This window comes from Sebastes umbrosus, chromosome 19 (assembly GCF_015220745.1).
Source record: "Sebastes umbrosus isolate fSebUmb1 chromosome 19, fSebUmb1.pri, whole genome shotgun sequence".
NCBI lineage: Eukaryota > Metazoa > Chordata > Actinopteri > Perciformes > Sebastidae > Sebastes > Sebastes umbrosus.
In genome coordinates, this window is record NC_051287.1 from 16,299,081 (window position 1) to 16,313,896 (window position 14,816).

At 40.3% G+C, this 14,816-nt stretch overlaps 1 protein-coding gene and 1 long non-coding RNA gene across 2 annotated transcripts in view; one reads left to right on the forward strand and one right to left on the reverse strand.

Moving 5' to 3' along the window:
* Positions 1 to 4,974, forward strand: part of LOC119478781 (putative cytochrome P450 120) — a 28,106-nt gene extending 23,132 nt beyond the window's left edge. The window contains exon 11 of the mRNA XM_037753742.1: positions 3,588 to 4,974. Within this exon, the coding sequence (XP_037609670.1) occupies positions 3,588 to 3,749 (162 nt within the window). The 3' untranslated portion in view covers positions 3,750 to 4,974. The remainder of the gene's footprint in view (positions 1 to 3,587) is intronic.
* On the reverse strand, positions 3,655 to 5,301 carry LOC119478783. Its single transcript, XR_005204497.1, has 3 exons — positions 5,083 to 5,301; positions 3,896 to 4,035; positions 3,655 to 3,779 (listed from the first exon to the last, which is right to left on the reverse strand). It is a non-coding gene; the product is annotated as an uncharacterized LOC119478783 (long non-coding RNA).
* Positions 5,302 to 14,816: the final 9,515 nt, after the last annotated feature.

The window sequence follows — 14,816 nt, forward strand, 5'->3', positions numbered from 1 at the left end:
AGTTTCATATGATGCCACTATCTTGACTCTGTTCCAGGTACAACCTCTGTAAGATCAATTGCATGAATGCTTTAAAGACATTAGTGGCGTTAAAACAAATTTGCGTGTGTTATTATCGTGTTAACGTTGACAGCCCCTGGTAAGTTTTGAAATGATAGGTCCCAGATTTCAGACAGTTGTAGATAAAAGCAGACTTGTTATTTCTGGCTAGTGGCTAGCGATTTGGCCGACGGAAAAGTCAACCGTTGCTAGCGGTTTGTATCAGCTGTAGCTAGCCAGCTAATTGAAGCGGCAGTTGGTAATTTAGAGCAAATGTGATAAGAAGTTATTTTTCTGTCACTACATCCTGACAGTAGTGCATTACAGTAGACAGATACTCTGTGAAAAAAAGTCATGTTCCTCTGCCTCTGAGAAAGTTTGTGACCCGGCCGCAATGTTGAAAACAGTTGAGCCAAAACGAAGCACCGCCCGCTGGCCGGAGCAAACTTTCTCATTTTACATCTAAACAGTACACTACAAGATGTTTCTGATCACATTTGAGTGAAGAAATTGGCATTACAGTAACAGAATCTTGATTCATATTTGATCAGCGCTGCCTTGTTTGATTGAATTTCACAAGTTTCGTGAGCAGTGATACGTTAAAGACCGCTCGGCTCTGATTGGTTGTTTTCCTTCGGGCACGTTGAAATTTTGCAAATGCCATTAGGAGCACTAAGAGGACACAAAGAAACAGATTATCTGTCACATGCAATACTGTCAGGATATAGTGACAGTTTTTTTTTTTTTATCATATCTGCTCAAAGTTACCAAATGCAGTTTTAAGCGTTGGTTGAACATGTTGTGTCTTAATCACTGACTTTTCAGTGTTTCCAGGTGACTCCTTTTGAAACTAGAACCGTTTAAAAGGTTCTTAAATGCGTAAGAGACCTAAAGCTGGATGACCTGTTCCCACACAGTGGGGAAATGTTACTACACAGTGGGTGTGCTGTCGTGTTCATGTAACCCCACAAAAAGTAGTTATGCAAGTTACGGTTGCTAAGTGATGACTGGACAATTGCGGTCTGTGGGAGGGAAGGAAGCCGATTGCACCAGTCAGCCAATGAGAGGCTTATCTCTGCAGTTCAGATCCGTTGAGTCAGACTGTTAGCTAACACACTTAAAGCACGTTATTTAACCTTCGCTGGTAGATTACAGTCGCTAAAACAGAATCTATAGGTTTTTTCTTCTCAGATTATTGAAGAACAAAAACACATGCACACAAACATAGTACAGATAGGGGGTGTTACTGCAAGCTTAATGCAAATGTAAGGGATGACTCAATCCTACACACACACACACACACACACACACACACACACACACACACTCATGAGTCATTGTAAATGACAGATTAAATGGAGCTCAGGTGAAATGCTCAAAGCGGTTTAATGATCTGCCCTCTCCTCGTTCAGCTCTCCTCATTGTTCAGCAGGACAATCATGTCTCATTATTTAAAACTAATTTACTTATTCTAGATAACCAAACTCCTTGTTTTTTATTGCTTAAACAAGTGGCATGAATGGGATAAAGTAGGCAGTACTCTCATACTCTTGCTCTCTAAATGGACAATGGGTATTCATCTTTCTTTTTGCTGTAAATATACATTGTATATATATATATATATATATTTATTATAAATTGTTTTAATGCCACTAATGCCACTACATCATATGAAACTAGAAAAATGTAAGGAATTCATTGGTACCAATCATGTTATACTAGCTTGTCGAGAAGGAAAGGCTAAATAACGCTCCAAACTTGCGCTAAATTCTGGTGAGGAAAAACGGTCATTTTCAAAGGGGTCCCTTAACTTCTGACTTCAAGATATGTGAATAAAACTCGGTTTTATGGGTACCCACGAGTCTCCCCTTTACACTTTATGATAATCACATGCAGTCATACTGTAGTCAAGTCAGCACACTGACAGCTGTTGTTGCCTGTTGTGCTTGAGTTTGCCATGTTATGATTATTTTGTATGCTAAATGCAGTACCTGTGAGGGTTTCTGGACAATTGTTTTGTGTCGTTAATTGATTTCCAATAATAAATATATACATACATTTGCATAAAGCAAGCATATTTGCCCAGTCCCATGTTGATAAGAGTATTAAATAGTTGACAAATCTCCCTTTAAGGTACATTTTGAAGGGATAAAAAAAATGTGATTAATTTGCGATTAAATGTGATTAACTATTTGAATTGATTGACAGCCCTAATATATACAGTACAGTATATACTGTATAACTAGATTTACATCTTACTTTAATTATTTGTATTTTACATTATTTAATTTAAATACATTTAAAAAATAAATGTTATATCATCCGATTGAATCTAATCCATTCTAGTTTCTTTTCACACTCCTAGGTATTGATGAATATTTTATTTCGCACTCACTGACACAGGCCCGGTCAACTCTCCAACCAATCACTGTTGACCATAAATTCAGATACATGATGTCATCCATAGCAACGGGGTCAACCCCGCTCCTTCTCTCAGTTTGGGAGTACTCTCAGTCCCTTAGTGAACGTTGCCCTCGGCAACATTGAGCAACGTGACCCAATACTGCTATGTGATAAAGTACAAGGAATATAGAGTACACGCTATCCATCACCTTATTCTGCACTAAGGATGCACCCGTTGAACCTCATCTCTCACTATAACCTGCTCTGATACTGCTAAAAGACCAGACCATTTAAAGTGTGTCTGATTGGCTCTCTGCAGACTGACCACTTGCACATACTACCTCACACACACACAGACTCACACAGGAGGGCGTGACCAGAGTAAAAAGTAGACCGCAGGGATCTAGGTCAGAGATGTGAGTCATCGCCTCCTAGCTTCATCCTTCCCCTTCCTTCCCTCCTTCCTCCCACCCTCCACCATCACCATCCTTCCCCAATTCCCTCGCTTCTTTCCTGCCTTCCTCCATCCCCCCCTCCTCATTCATCCTGTTCCTCCCCCTCTATCAGGAAAATCTTCATTCACAAAGTGGAGGGAGGCGGGGCAAAACTGTCTGTTACTGGTGAATGTGATTTGCTCTGAGTATCAGCCAATGGGGAATGCTGGCTGTGGTATCACCAGCCATGGAGTGCACTTAGTACGTAGAATGAAATATAAGCAACTTTTTCCTCATCTTGTGGTACCATAGTTCAACTTTTACACGATGGGAGTGTAATATGAAGCTCTTATACTGAGGTCTGCTCAATGGTCAAATGAGCACAGACATCAAGAAAGTGTTTATAATTTGAGGCCCATGGACCTAATGTTCAATTTCAACTTGGCTGCTAAAAGGCGTTGCGTTGCATTCCTACCTTCAAATCTGGAAAACAACACAACAAGCAAACAAAGTGTTATGGAGGCTGTAGCTTTGCAACTCAGAGTCTCATTTCAGCGTTGGCGGAGGCTCTCGCTCTGCCAACTTTCTTCTGGTTTAACATTTTGTTTTTTGCGCTGCCATAAAATTAGGAAATTGTCACTTCCACCCCCGCTGCTCGCAAAGACACTGAAGTCACACAGAAAGCTCTTTCTTCTCTTGTTTTGCTGCCAGGAAGCGTGCCTGTACCTGTTAAAGCACTACGACTGGTGTTTGGACCCTCCGTCGCAGGACCTCGAGTACAAATGGCTGCCTGTGTCTCGCCCCGCCAACCCCCCCGCCATCTCCTTCACCCGACTGGATCAGACCGGATCTGACAGGAGCGACACCGACTAGGGATGCACAGTATGTTTAGTGATGCACCTGCTGATAAGTTGAGCAAAAAAAAAAAAAAGGAAAAGATATGAACACTTAAAACTGTAGCTAGAGGCCAAATATGCCTGTCTAGAATGTGCAGAACAAGCTGGAAAATATGAGCGCACACAGAGGGAAGCCAGCAAACTGTGAGGCTTTCCCCCGCTGCGTATAATACAGTAATCGTCCTGGGGAAAGCCGAGGAGCGCGCCGGTTTCACTCTGTGTTCCTCTGCCAGATATATTCCGCAGCTTTTTGCTCGATGAATCTGCAACAGAAGACAAAATAAATGACTCACAATCATTCTTTCATTGCTGAATCTGACATCGCTAGACAGCATTTTTCGGTCTGTTTTTTTAATTAGTCATTTATTACAGTTTAAAAAAGATTAACCAGATCAACAACGTGAAGATCTTTACCTCACTGAACCTGTCTTATCCATCAAATATTGCTTCTAGATTGAATTGAGATGCATTTGGTGGAGTTTGCTCATCACATTTTCCCCTCCACACTGCAGTATCAATACTTAAACCAAATAAATCCAAGGGAACACACACACACACACACACACACACGTGCACACACACACACACAGAGGTAAGCCCTAAGATTCAATACCTATAACTGCAAACCTGTCTCCCCTCCCCCTTCCACCACCTAGCAACCAGCACTGCTTAGCAACAGTTCGTCATACCGACACTGACTTTAGTATGCAAGTCTCACACACACGCACACACTCACATGCACTAACCTGGTTATTTTTGAAGGCAGTTGGCAGTGATACACACACCATCTGAATCACATGTAAATGATGCCAGAAGGCGTTTCGAGAGCGCACGCCTACATTTTGAATAACCTCAGTAACCTGAATGATTTTTAGCACATGACTCATAAACCAAACTAGACTTACTCTGTGTCTAATAAATAGTTTTAACTTCTTATTTATTAATATGCAAGTGTGGTACACAGTTTTTATATTATATTACATATTCATAATAATTTAAGTGCTGTAATTGTTAAATTAATTCTTCATGTTGTCCTATGTTCCTATTCATGTAATGTTAGTTAGTATGACATCTCAACTATTATGCTACATTGTTTTTTTATGAGCCTGTGTGCTATATTTTTAGTAAAAAACTAACTAACATTTGAAGTGTTTTACTGTAGTTGCTTCTGTTTCTGTATCCTGTCAAATTTACAAGTGAAATATTCTGTAATTTTTAATGCTAGTGGTTTCCTATTCGGGATTCGGGGCTTCCCAAAATAGATCTCAGGGGTCATCGGATGATTCAAGGAATAAGAAAAAAACTCGTACGCAAAATTTTGTTATGACTCACGCCGGCGAGTGCTGTGGCTGGAGGCATTATATTTTCAGGTTGTCCGTCCGTCTGTACTTCCGTGCGTCCGTCTGTACTTCCGTCCGTCTGTCCGTCTTATTCTCATGAACGCGATACCTCAGGAACACCTGGAGGGAATTTCTTCAGATTTGGCACAAAGGATGATGAACTGATTAGATTTTGTTGGTCAAAGGTCACTGTGACCTCAAAAAAAAAACTCTTTGGCCATAACATAAGAATTCATATGCTTATTATGACAATTTCAATATCACATTATGAAACTTGTTCAATATTTACGATCGGATCTCCTGTTGTGTGTGGGGAACCCCAAGGACAGCCGATGACGCAGTCACATGGGAAAGAACGATAGCCAATTGAGAGCCAAGCTAATTGAAGAAGGAAGGACAACCACTGTCGTCATGGCGGCCGCGGCTAATGCATGAGATAATACAAAAAGCAAAAAATTATGAAGTGATGTCATTTTGGACAGACATGGATGTGAACTGCAACTTGACTGGTTGGCGGAGGCATACAACCATGAGGCGGAAATTCTATTTTTTCAGATTTTTCTTTAACTTGTGCTTTTTTCTTTTGAAGTACCAGACACTTTTGCCTCTTCAGCCCTATTAAAGTCCTTCAGATGTCATTATCTAAGACAGAAATATCCCTGTTTGGTTGAACTGCTCACAGTTCATGTGCATAACCTGTGATCAGGGGTCACAAGTAGACAAGTTTGCAGCAGCTAAAACAAAAAATAGCATCTAATTGCTTTCACCCACATTGCAAGAGAAGATTTAAAGTTAATTCTAAGATAAAAAAACAAATTACTATTCTCTAGTAAAACCCCAAACCCAATTAGATAGACAAGAAATACAGTGTCAGGACAGTTACAGCTAAGTTGCCCCAATTACAGAAATAAACATACAGCAACATTAATGCTATATTTTATATATTCTTTAACATACAGCAGGATTATGTCCAGTCTGAATTGGAACATGTTCAGCTACAGTGTGAATGAAGCCTAGAGTGTGTAACTTGTACGAAATGTGAGATATGCTGTTAATGTTGTCTGCAGTCTCTGTAATCAGCTATAGGCATGTGTCTCAGAAAGATGCTTTTGTCCTGCAGAGAGTCGCTCAACAAACCTGCTGTGTTCTCTTTGCTGCTCTCTCCCTCTCACACACACACACACACACAACTATACTCCCTCCTATACACAATGAATTATGCTGCAGACGCGCATATTTCTCACTTGTCTCACTCAGCCGTTTGTCCCTCACACATACATTCACACGCACGCACTTGCAGACATACACACATCACACGAAGTCGGGCAGAAAATGGGGTTTCTTGTGCAAAACACAGTCCTGCACATAACTCCCTTTAAAGCTGTGAATTTACGTTTTCATGTAGAGATTATGGTCCAAAAACATGCAGATTATGTCCCTTTAATTACTGATGTCCTGTTACTGCACATTTGAAAGATCAGAGGTTGATTCAAATCGGACACGTCGGCTGTTGTAGGGATTTAACTTGAGACCTTTAGGTCACGCAATGAACAGATCAACATTTAAATGTGGCATATCTGTTGCATTCCAGGCTAAACCGGCTATCAGTGTGCCTCCTTGTGGTCCACCCCTTCACATTTTAAAACATAATTTAAAAATCAGCTGACCGCGCACCCACAAACAATGGCCTAGTGATGTGCTCTCGTGAATAATGTTAATGAATTTCAAGAATGTGATGAGCAGAGGCGGCACCATTCGCGTAGATTACAACAAGCCGCAACTCATTTAGAATGAAGTGGAAGCTCAAGTGTTGTTGTCATTCTGCGACACACGGTTGCACAGCGAAATGTGCGTTGTTGTCCCAGAAAAAACGTTGGTGGAGAACGGAGGTTGAGGAGTCTTGAGGAGCGGATACTTCTCAGTGTTTCCCACAGAATTTAGTGGGACTGAGGTGGGTAGACCTCGGACCCTCAAGGGATTTGTACATTTTAAAGTCTGCGCAGGCACCTCACCTCACCGATATCACTGATACATGGTCCTATAGATGGGTGCCAATGATATTCTGGGTGGTTGTGTTCGTTATGTGCACAAGATCCTTCATTCAGCTACGTTATTTGTCATGCACATGTTTTATGAACAGTGGACAAATCAATAGATAGAAAAGGAAATTAGAAAAAATACAATACACTACAGGTGGGGTAATTTTCCATCCGAGATTGTGAGAAAAGGGAAGTAATGTCAGTCACCAACAGTCAAACACACACACACATGTCTAACAGGAGGCAGGACAGTGTATCCAGATGGCAGAACAAAGCCTGAGGTCAGTTTTAATGAGCAGAGCTAATTACCACATGACTGTCCTATCTGTCCACTCCCAGTGGACTGTTGGCCTTTAATAGGGTATACAACAGGAAGTAAAGGCAGGAAAACCCCACCGCCTACCCCTGCTGCCAAATGCACACAAATAGTAGTCACTGTAATTAAAGTGTGTTATATGCACCCAGCACATTTTAATGCACACAGTAGACACACAGTTACAATAATTATTTTACGAGTGAAGGAACTCATTCCATAAACCATTTCGATTGGCGACTCGCCGCCTCTGGAAACTCCTGTAAAAAGTTTAAACTAACTGTCGATCTAAAATGAAGACCGATTCGACAACTGCATGCATTATTTCTCACTTCAGATGTTTTCAGAAACACATTTCGGTGAACTGTTTTTTGTAATATAGCATAATAGCGGGGCAGTTGAGCATAACAATTGTGCATTTTGCAATAAAAGCAACATATTTGGTACAGATGTAGGTTTATATGTTATGAAAAGATATAGATATCGGGGCGCTGCAAATTTAGTCCCTGGGGGCTAAATGGCTGCCAAAAAGGGCTCTAAATGTTCCAAAATGTTGCAGAAAACTGATTTTATAAGAGAAAGCTTGCCGCCATGTTGGTCCGGTTTGAAATCACCCTCATTGTTTTTGATGTCTACAACTGTTTGTCTATCTAGCCGTCGAATTTCTGCAACAAACCTCCAGCCCACACACAGAGACACACTCACGTAAACACACAAGCATGTGTCCGTCACACACACACACACACACACTCCTTGCTGCTTACTACTGTGTTTGTCTGTGCTCAGACAAGCAGGAAGGAAAAGCCATTAGTCACTGAGGTGCCATCAAGCACTGTTTAATTGTCTCATTTATCTTCCCTGTGCTGCTGAACTCCACGCTGCCGCTCAGATTCACCGGGGAGACCTCGGGAGCAGAGCACTCCGCCAAATATAAGTATATAATCATTTGTTGCTGCAAGTGGTCCTATATCTTCTGACGTCTCTGACACAAGTTGAGAAGTGGTGAGCTAGTTCCCGGTTATAGGCTACTGTAACATCATTTGAGTTTCAGGTCGCACGTAGAATATTAATGAACTTCCTGTGACTAGTTGCAGAAGTTGATGGATGTGCGGGGGGAAGGCAACCTTGGGCCACTATTGGCACAGGGTAGCTTAACCAAGGCCACTCTTGCAATAAGTGTGCAAGAGTAAGTTTGGAGCGTTATTTAACCTCCTTCTTGACAAGCTAGTATGACATGGTTGGCACCAATGAATTCCTCAGGTTTTTCTAGTTTCATATGATACCGGTTTCTTCACTCTAACTTTAAAACTGAATCCTCTACAACCTAGAAAATGCATTAATTAGAAAGAAATTAGTGGCATTAAAATGAGTCGCGTTAACAGCTCTGATTTAGTCATAAACCAATGCAAATAAAAATGTTGACCTGATGATGGCACTATAGATGGAAAGTCAGGGGATCACGAATGTATCCTACAGTATGGAGGACATGAATGTCTGTACCAAATTGAATGGCAGTCCACCCAATAGTTGTTGAGATATTTCAGTTCGGACCGAAGTGGTTGACCTACTGACCTAGAGCAACGCTGCTAGCATGGCTTAAAGAAAAAAGCAGCAGCCTCAATAAACCCACAGATCCATCCATTTTCAATCCATCCACACGCTTCTGACACTGAAATAACTCAACAGCTTACCACGCATCAAGACTATTTCAGGACTAGCTGTCATCCTCTTGTGACTCTCATTCTAATTTCTAAATTACAATCAAGTGTTGTTCCATGATGTTGCAATTGTAATGTGAGAGACGGAGAGGGAACATGGGATTCGGACGAGTGGTTGGGAGTACAGTTGAGTAAAAAGCATCCCTCTCCAAACTCCCTCCTCCCTCTCTAATTGACATACTCTCACTCTGTCTTTTAAACACTCTCAACCACTCGTTGTCCTCTTCTGTCTCTCATATCGCTCCCCTCCCCCTCTCCACTCTTTGGGACTGCAGTCATTAATTTCAACATCACGGAACAACACTTGACCTGTTTTTAGCCGCCGGGGTAATGGCCCTGTCTCCGGTGACGTTCGCTCGGGAGGAAGAAGAGGAGGTGGAATAGGAGGGGAAAAGGCAGAGGGATGGAAGGAATGAGATGAGGGAAGAGGTCAGAGGAGAGGAGAGGAAAGAAGGTGTGTTGGGGAGGGGAAGTGAAGGAAAAGTTCAGCTGGTATCTGAACTTAACAACTGTAGTTTTGGACTGAAGTCACTAATAGTTATTAACGGTGCTCTACACCAGTGGTTCCCAAACTTTTTCACCCCTAAACTGACACACATTAGACCCAATTTGAAAATGTTCTTTCCCAGGGTCTCCGTCTAATAGGATTTTATTGCTTTTAGATGTTTGATTACAGAAAGTGTATGAAAACCATGACCAAAATAGTCATACATTCTGTCATTATGTTAGTTATGGATGGAATAATAGTGAAAATAAATGATTCCCCTTTTTGCTGGGGACCCCCTGGAACCCCTTCAAGGATGACTGGCGATCCCCGGACCCCACTTTGGGAACCACTGCTCTATATGTACGATATCCAGAGCATTAAAATAGCACCAAAACCACTATTTGCTATGTAATATAGAGGAGTAATGTCTACCTGAGCAGAGAATGAAGTCACTCTCCCTCTATGTGTGTTGTAATGTTAGCTTCTTCGTGCTTTGTTAACATAGCTGGGTGCTCTGCACTGTGTTTATTTAAATTTGACCTGTATTTCATAGTTAGGAACAATAAAGTATGAGGATGATACTCAATATTTGAATTACTGTTAACAAATCCGATGAAAAGACTTAAACCAACAACTGTGTATCCAAACCCTGATATATCTTGCTCCTCTGTGCCATAGAGCTCATTGCTGTTCCTTCTATGAACATGGGCACAGTTGTATATTTTGAGACAATCCCACACTGTCCTGATGTTGTAAATACTCACCAGCCAACCAAATATGTGTTAATCCATCTCTGAAAATAGTCCCCAACAAATACACTATTTACTTTTGTTTGAGTAACGTTTGCTAAAAACTACAGTGCCCAGCTGTTTTAGGAGATTATTTAGCCTTTTTTGAAAATGAAAGTATAAATTCATGACCTGTTTTTAAAGATATACATCTTCAGTAGCATCAAAGTCAATTTGTGAACTGTTTGATTAAGATTGGGTTGTAAAGGTTGATGTATCCCCTGCCTTTCCACTGCAATATGTAATATCAAACTACCTCATATTTGTAGATGTCTTGCTATGTAATTTTACCTGATGTTGTGTATTTACTTATCCCTTGCTCATTTACTTGCTTTACTTGTTGGATCAGATTGTTCCTGGTTTAAATTCAACTTTTGTTACATTTATTATTTTGGGCAAACTCCGAGACATGTTTTTTTTTCTGCAGAAGAAGACATGTTTATGCTCTTAACATAACCCTACTGTTGGGAACTGACTTTTCTCATTTAGAGTATATGACACACATTACATGTGTTTTAATTTGTGTTCACTTTTAGACAAACTGGACAACTAACTTCCACTCCCTGGATTAATTTGCTTAAAAAATATGCAGCCCGGCAGACCAGAGCACCATCCAGACTGCATTCTTACCCTCAATCTGTGCCGTTTGCTTGGTGTTACATGGCTCTGTGAAAAGTATGTTTATCCTCAGCTGTTAGGAAAGCTGGCTTCCCAACACGCTCAGATATAGAGACAACAATAGCAGGCCTGTTTCTTCCACAGCTTTAGCCGTGCTCACACAGTTTGAATTAAGAGGCCAGGCCATTTCTCTAATAGTCCCCTTTTTCACTCCTGACCAGGATTTACAGATAGTGAACTTAGCTGTTCATTCAAGTAAGCAAAATGGTAGTCGAGCCGAATATTTCTGTTGACAGATAGTCACACACTATTTCAGATATAGTGTTATCTAATAGAAATCAGATGCAGAGTTTAGAAATGGGCGATAGTCATGCATCATGCAATCTTTGCCTTTCCTTATTTCAGTCAGCCAACTCATGTGGTATAGATAATTATATGAATGCAGAATATGTACAGTCAATATTTGGCTATAGACTCTAGCCTCATCACTCTTATGGCTTATGATGTACGAGCAGTAGTTGTAGTAGAGTTTTGGAAAGGAAATTAATTTGAAATAGTACATTAACAATACTAGAATGCATTTAGCAATTCAGAAAAATATGTAACTGTCATTTGTCATTATGTTTTCGGGTTGTCCGTACGTACGTCCGGTCCATTCTTGTGAACGCAATATCTCGGCAACACCTTGAGCAACTTTCTTCGAATTTGGCACAAACATCCACTTGGACTCAAGGATGAACTGTTTAGATTTTGGTTGTCCAAGGTCAAAGGTCAAAGTCACTGTGACCTCACATCCGCCCCGTTCTCGTGATATCTCAGGAACGCCTTGAGCAAATTTCATCAAATTTGGCACAAACATCCACTTGGACTCAAGGAGGTTAGATGTTGTTGGTCAAAGGTCACTGTGAGCTCAATAAAAAACAAATTGTTTGGCCATAGCTCAAGAATTCATATGCTAATTCTGACAATTTCACACAGACAAATGTCTAACAGGATAAAACAATGTATTGATAACATTTTGGACAGACATGGACGTAAACTGCAACTTGACTGGTTGGCGGATTAACTGTTGTAAGCTTCCCAAACATTGAATTCAGATATAACCAAATCCAATGAACACGTAAAAACAAACTTTTTTCTCTATTCTAGTCAGCCCTCAGACTTGTGAGAGTGTTGTCTTAATTCAGTGCTACATCACTGTGTCCTCCATGCTCTGTTTTTTCCCTCAGATCTTATCCCAGTGGGAGTGTAGGAGGAGATGTTTGTCTGTGCACAATTAGAGACAATGACAGCAGTTAGAACATGAGCAGTTACAGCGAAACTCTCAAAAAGAAAAAACACATTTCCTTAGAAACTGAAGAATGGGCTTAGTGTTTGGCTGCTACTGGTGGAATAAGTAGGAGTTGGACTGTGCGTTTCAGTACTTTCCAGTATTGTTTTATCCTACTCCTGGGGTTTGGATGGTTTTAGGATTTTTGAAGACGAAATAAATACTGCCCACAATAGTGCCTCACTGGATGTGATAAACAAGGTGAAATTCAAGTGCAATGGAGATGGGTAATATTCCCAGCAGGAGATAAAAAAATTAGATACAAGGCCCAAAATATTATCAAGCGTTTCCTGGCAACCACAAGTTTTAGTGCCATTAAAGCACAATGCTGAGGCGAATGACAGGCTTAAGGCATAATTCATGGGAATGTTTTTTGAAGAAAGAGGCATTTCCCCTGCAGCTATAATGGGAGCTGGTTAGTGGGATATATCTGATATGGAGAATACAGTCCTCTTTAAAAAATGAAATCATTCAAACTATCTTTGGTTCCCAGAAATTGGGCCACCCTCGATATTTTGTAAGTTCCCGCAGCCCAACTGTTCTGTAAATATTATCCAAATTGGTTGGCTATTTATAGACAGCATGAGCAAAAGGGCCTGGGCGGTATTGCTTGCAGCATAAACAGACAACGGGTATCCATGGCACAGTCATTGTGGATAATGCAGTGTGCTTTAAAAGAGCAAAATATCATGTCATATCAGCCACAACACAATGAGATTAGCTGAGAGGTCCAGTAAATGTGACTTGACCCTCACATCTGAAACACGATGATATTTAGTGGTCTGATTGAACGTTACGCTAGCAGAAAAGAAGACAGTGTACAATTAGATTAAACAACGAGAATGTGATTTTCAGACAATGTGACGTTGCCATAACCTGTGACAGCAGAGAGCAAATTGACCTTTTATGTTGTGATGAACAGTTGACTTGGCATGTACAGTATGCTCTTTCACATTAAGTAGTTATTCATCCATCTATATGTCCACATCTTATGAACCAGCATATAATATTTATTTATTTGTACATTACAAATGTAATAATACAAACTTGCACCTATATATACGCATACAACCACATAAAAATAAAGCAATAAGTCTGCAGGAGAATGCAAAAGAAAATCCCAGACCCAATATTTCCATAAATAAAGAGCAATGATTTATTACAATGGTTCTCAACCTTTTGTTCTTAAGGGACCCCTTTTCTATCATTGAGTAAACTGGCGGCCCCTGACTAAGTGACATATTTTATGGATATTTCATATTATATTCAGTGCATAACAATAACATTGCAGAACAACTGATAAACTGTACAATTAACCTACATAGTGAATGCAAAAACTGCAGGAAGTTTGTGTAAAGCGAACAATTTGGATGCAAAAGAGCATCAGAGATGAGTTTTGCGGTTATTTTTAGGAACTTTTAATACAGTTCTCTGTATTGTGTATTTTTAAACGATCATTCATACTTAATAGGCTTCTTTGTTTTGACAAATTCAGTGTTTTTTTTCTCTCCCTGATGCTTGGCCATTGTTCTATCAGCTCTTTGGTTGTTTTAACTGCGTACATTTCCAATGTTAGACGAGGCTGTTTAGCAGAGAGGGAACGCTCTGTAGTTTTGTTGCTTAAACCTAATAAGGTCGATCTTTTCCTAAACCTAACTAAATAGTTTTGTTACCTAAACTGAACCAAGATGTTTCCTGTGAAGATGGAAGTTTATTTTGAAAAGACGGTATTATATAGTGAGCAGAAATCGACACGTGTTGCTGGACATTCGTAGGAAAACGCACGAAAAATGAGGAATCATTTTCATAAGATATCATACGAACCCGTTGTATGAGGATACATTGTCCAGTTACATCTTTGAATTAATACCACTATACACAATACACATTTATAAGACTGAAGATGTGCGTGAGTTTTAAGGTAATCCATGTAAAGGCAGGCTTGTGGTTGTCTCCTTAGTTCATCTCAGTTGATTTGTGTGTTTATTTTTTATCCTGAAGAAGGCGGTAGGCTATGGGCTGAGATGTAAAAATATAATGTTTGCATCAGTCATGACTACACAGCTCTCGCCTCCGTCTTCTTCTCAGTATTTTTATCTTTCCTCCATGGATTCAAACTGATAAGCTTCCAGCTCCGAGCCCAATCCCCCACCCGCATTGAACGATTTAACGTCGCACAATATTTTTAAACACACCGATCTTAGGAAGCAGCCCACATGGATGGAGATAATCATTGCCCAAATGAAAATAAACAACATTCTCTATTCGGACAGGGTGTGTTGGTGATAAACGCTGCGATGTTAATCACATCATTCCCCAGAAGTCAGGAGTCAGTGACATAATAAGTGAACTAAAGGTTTTCCTTGGAAGAAGTAACAAAGGTATCTGATGTTCCTGTATGAACAAGCTCT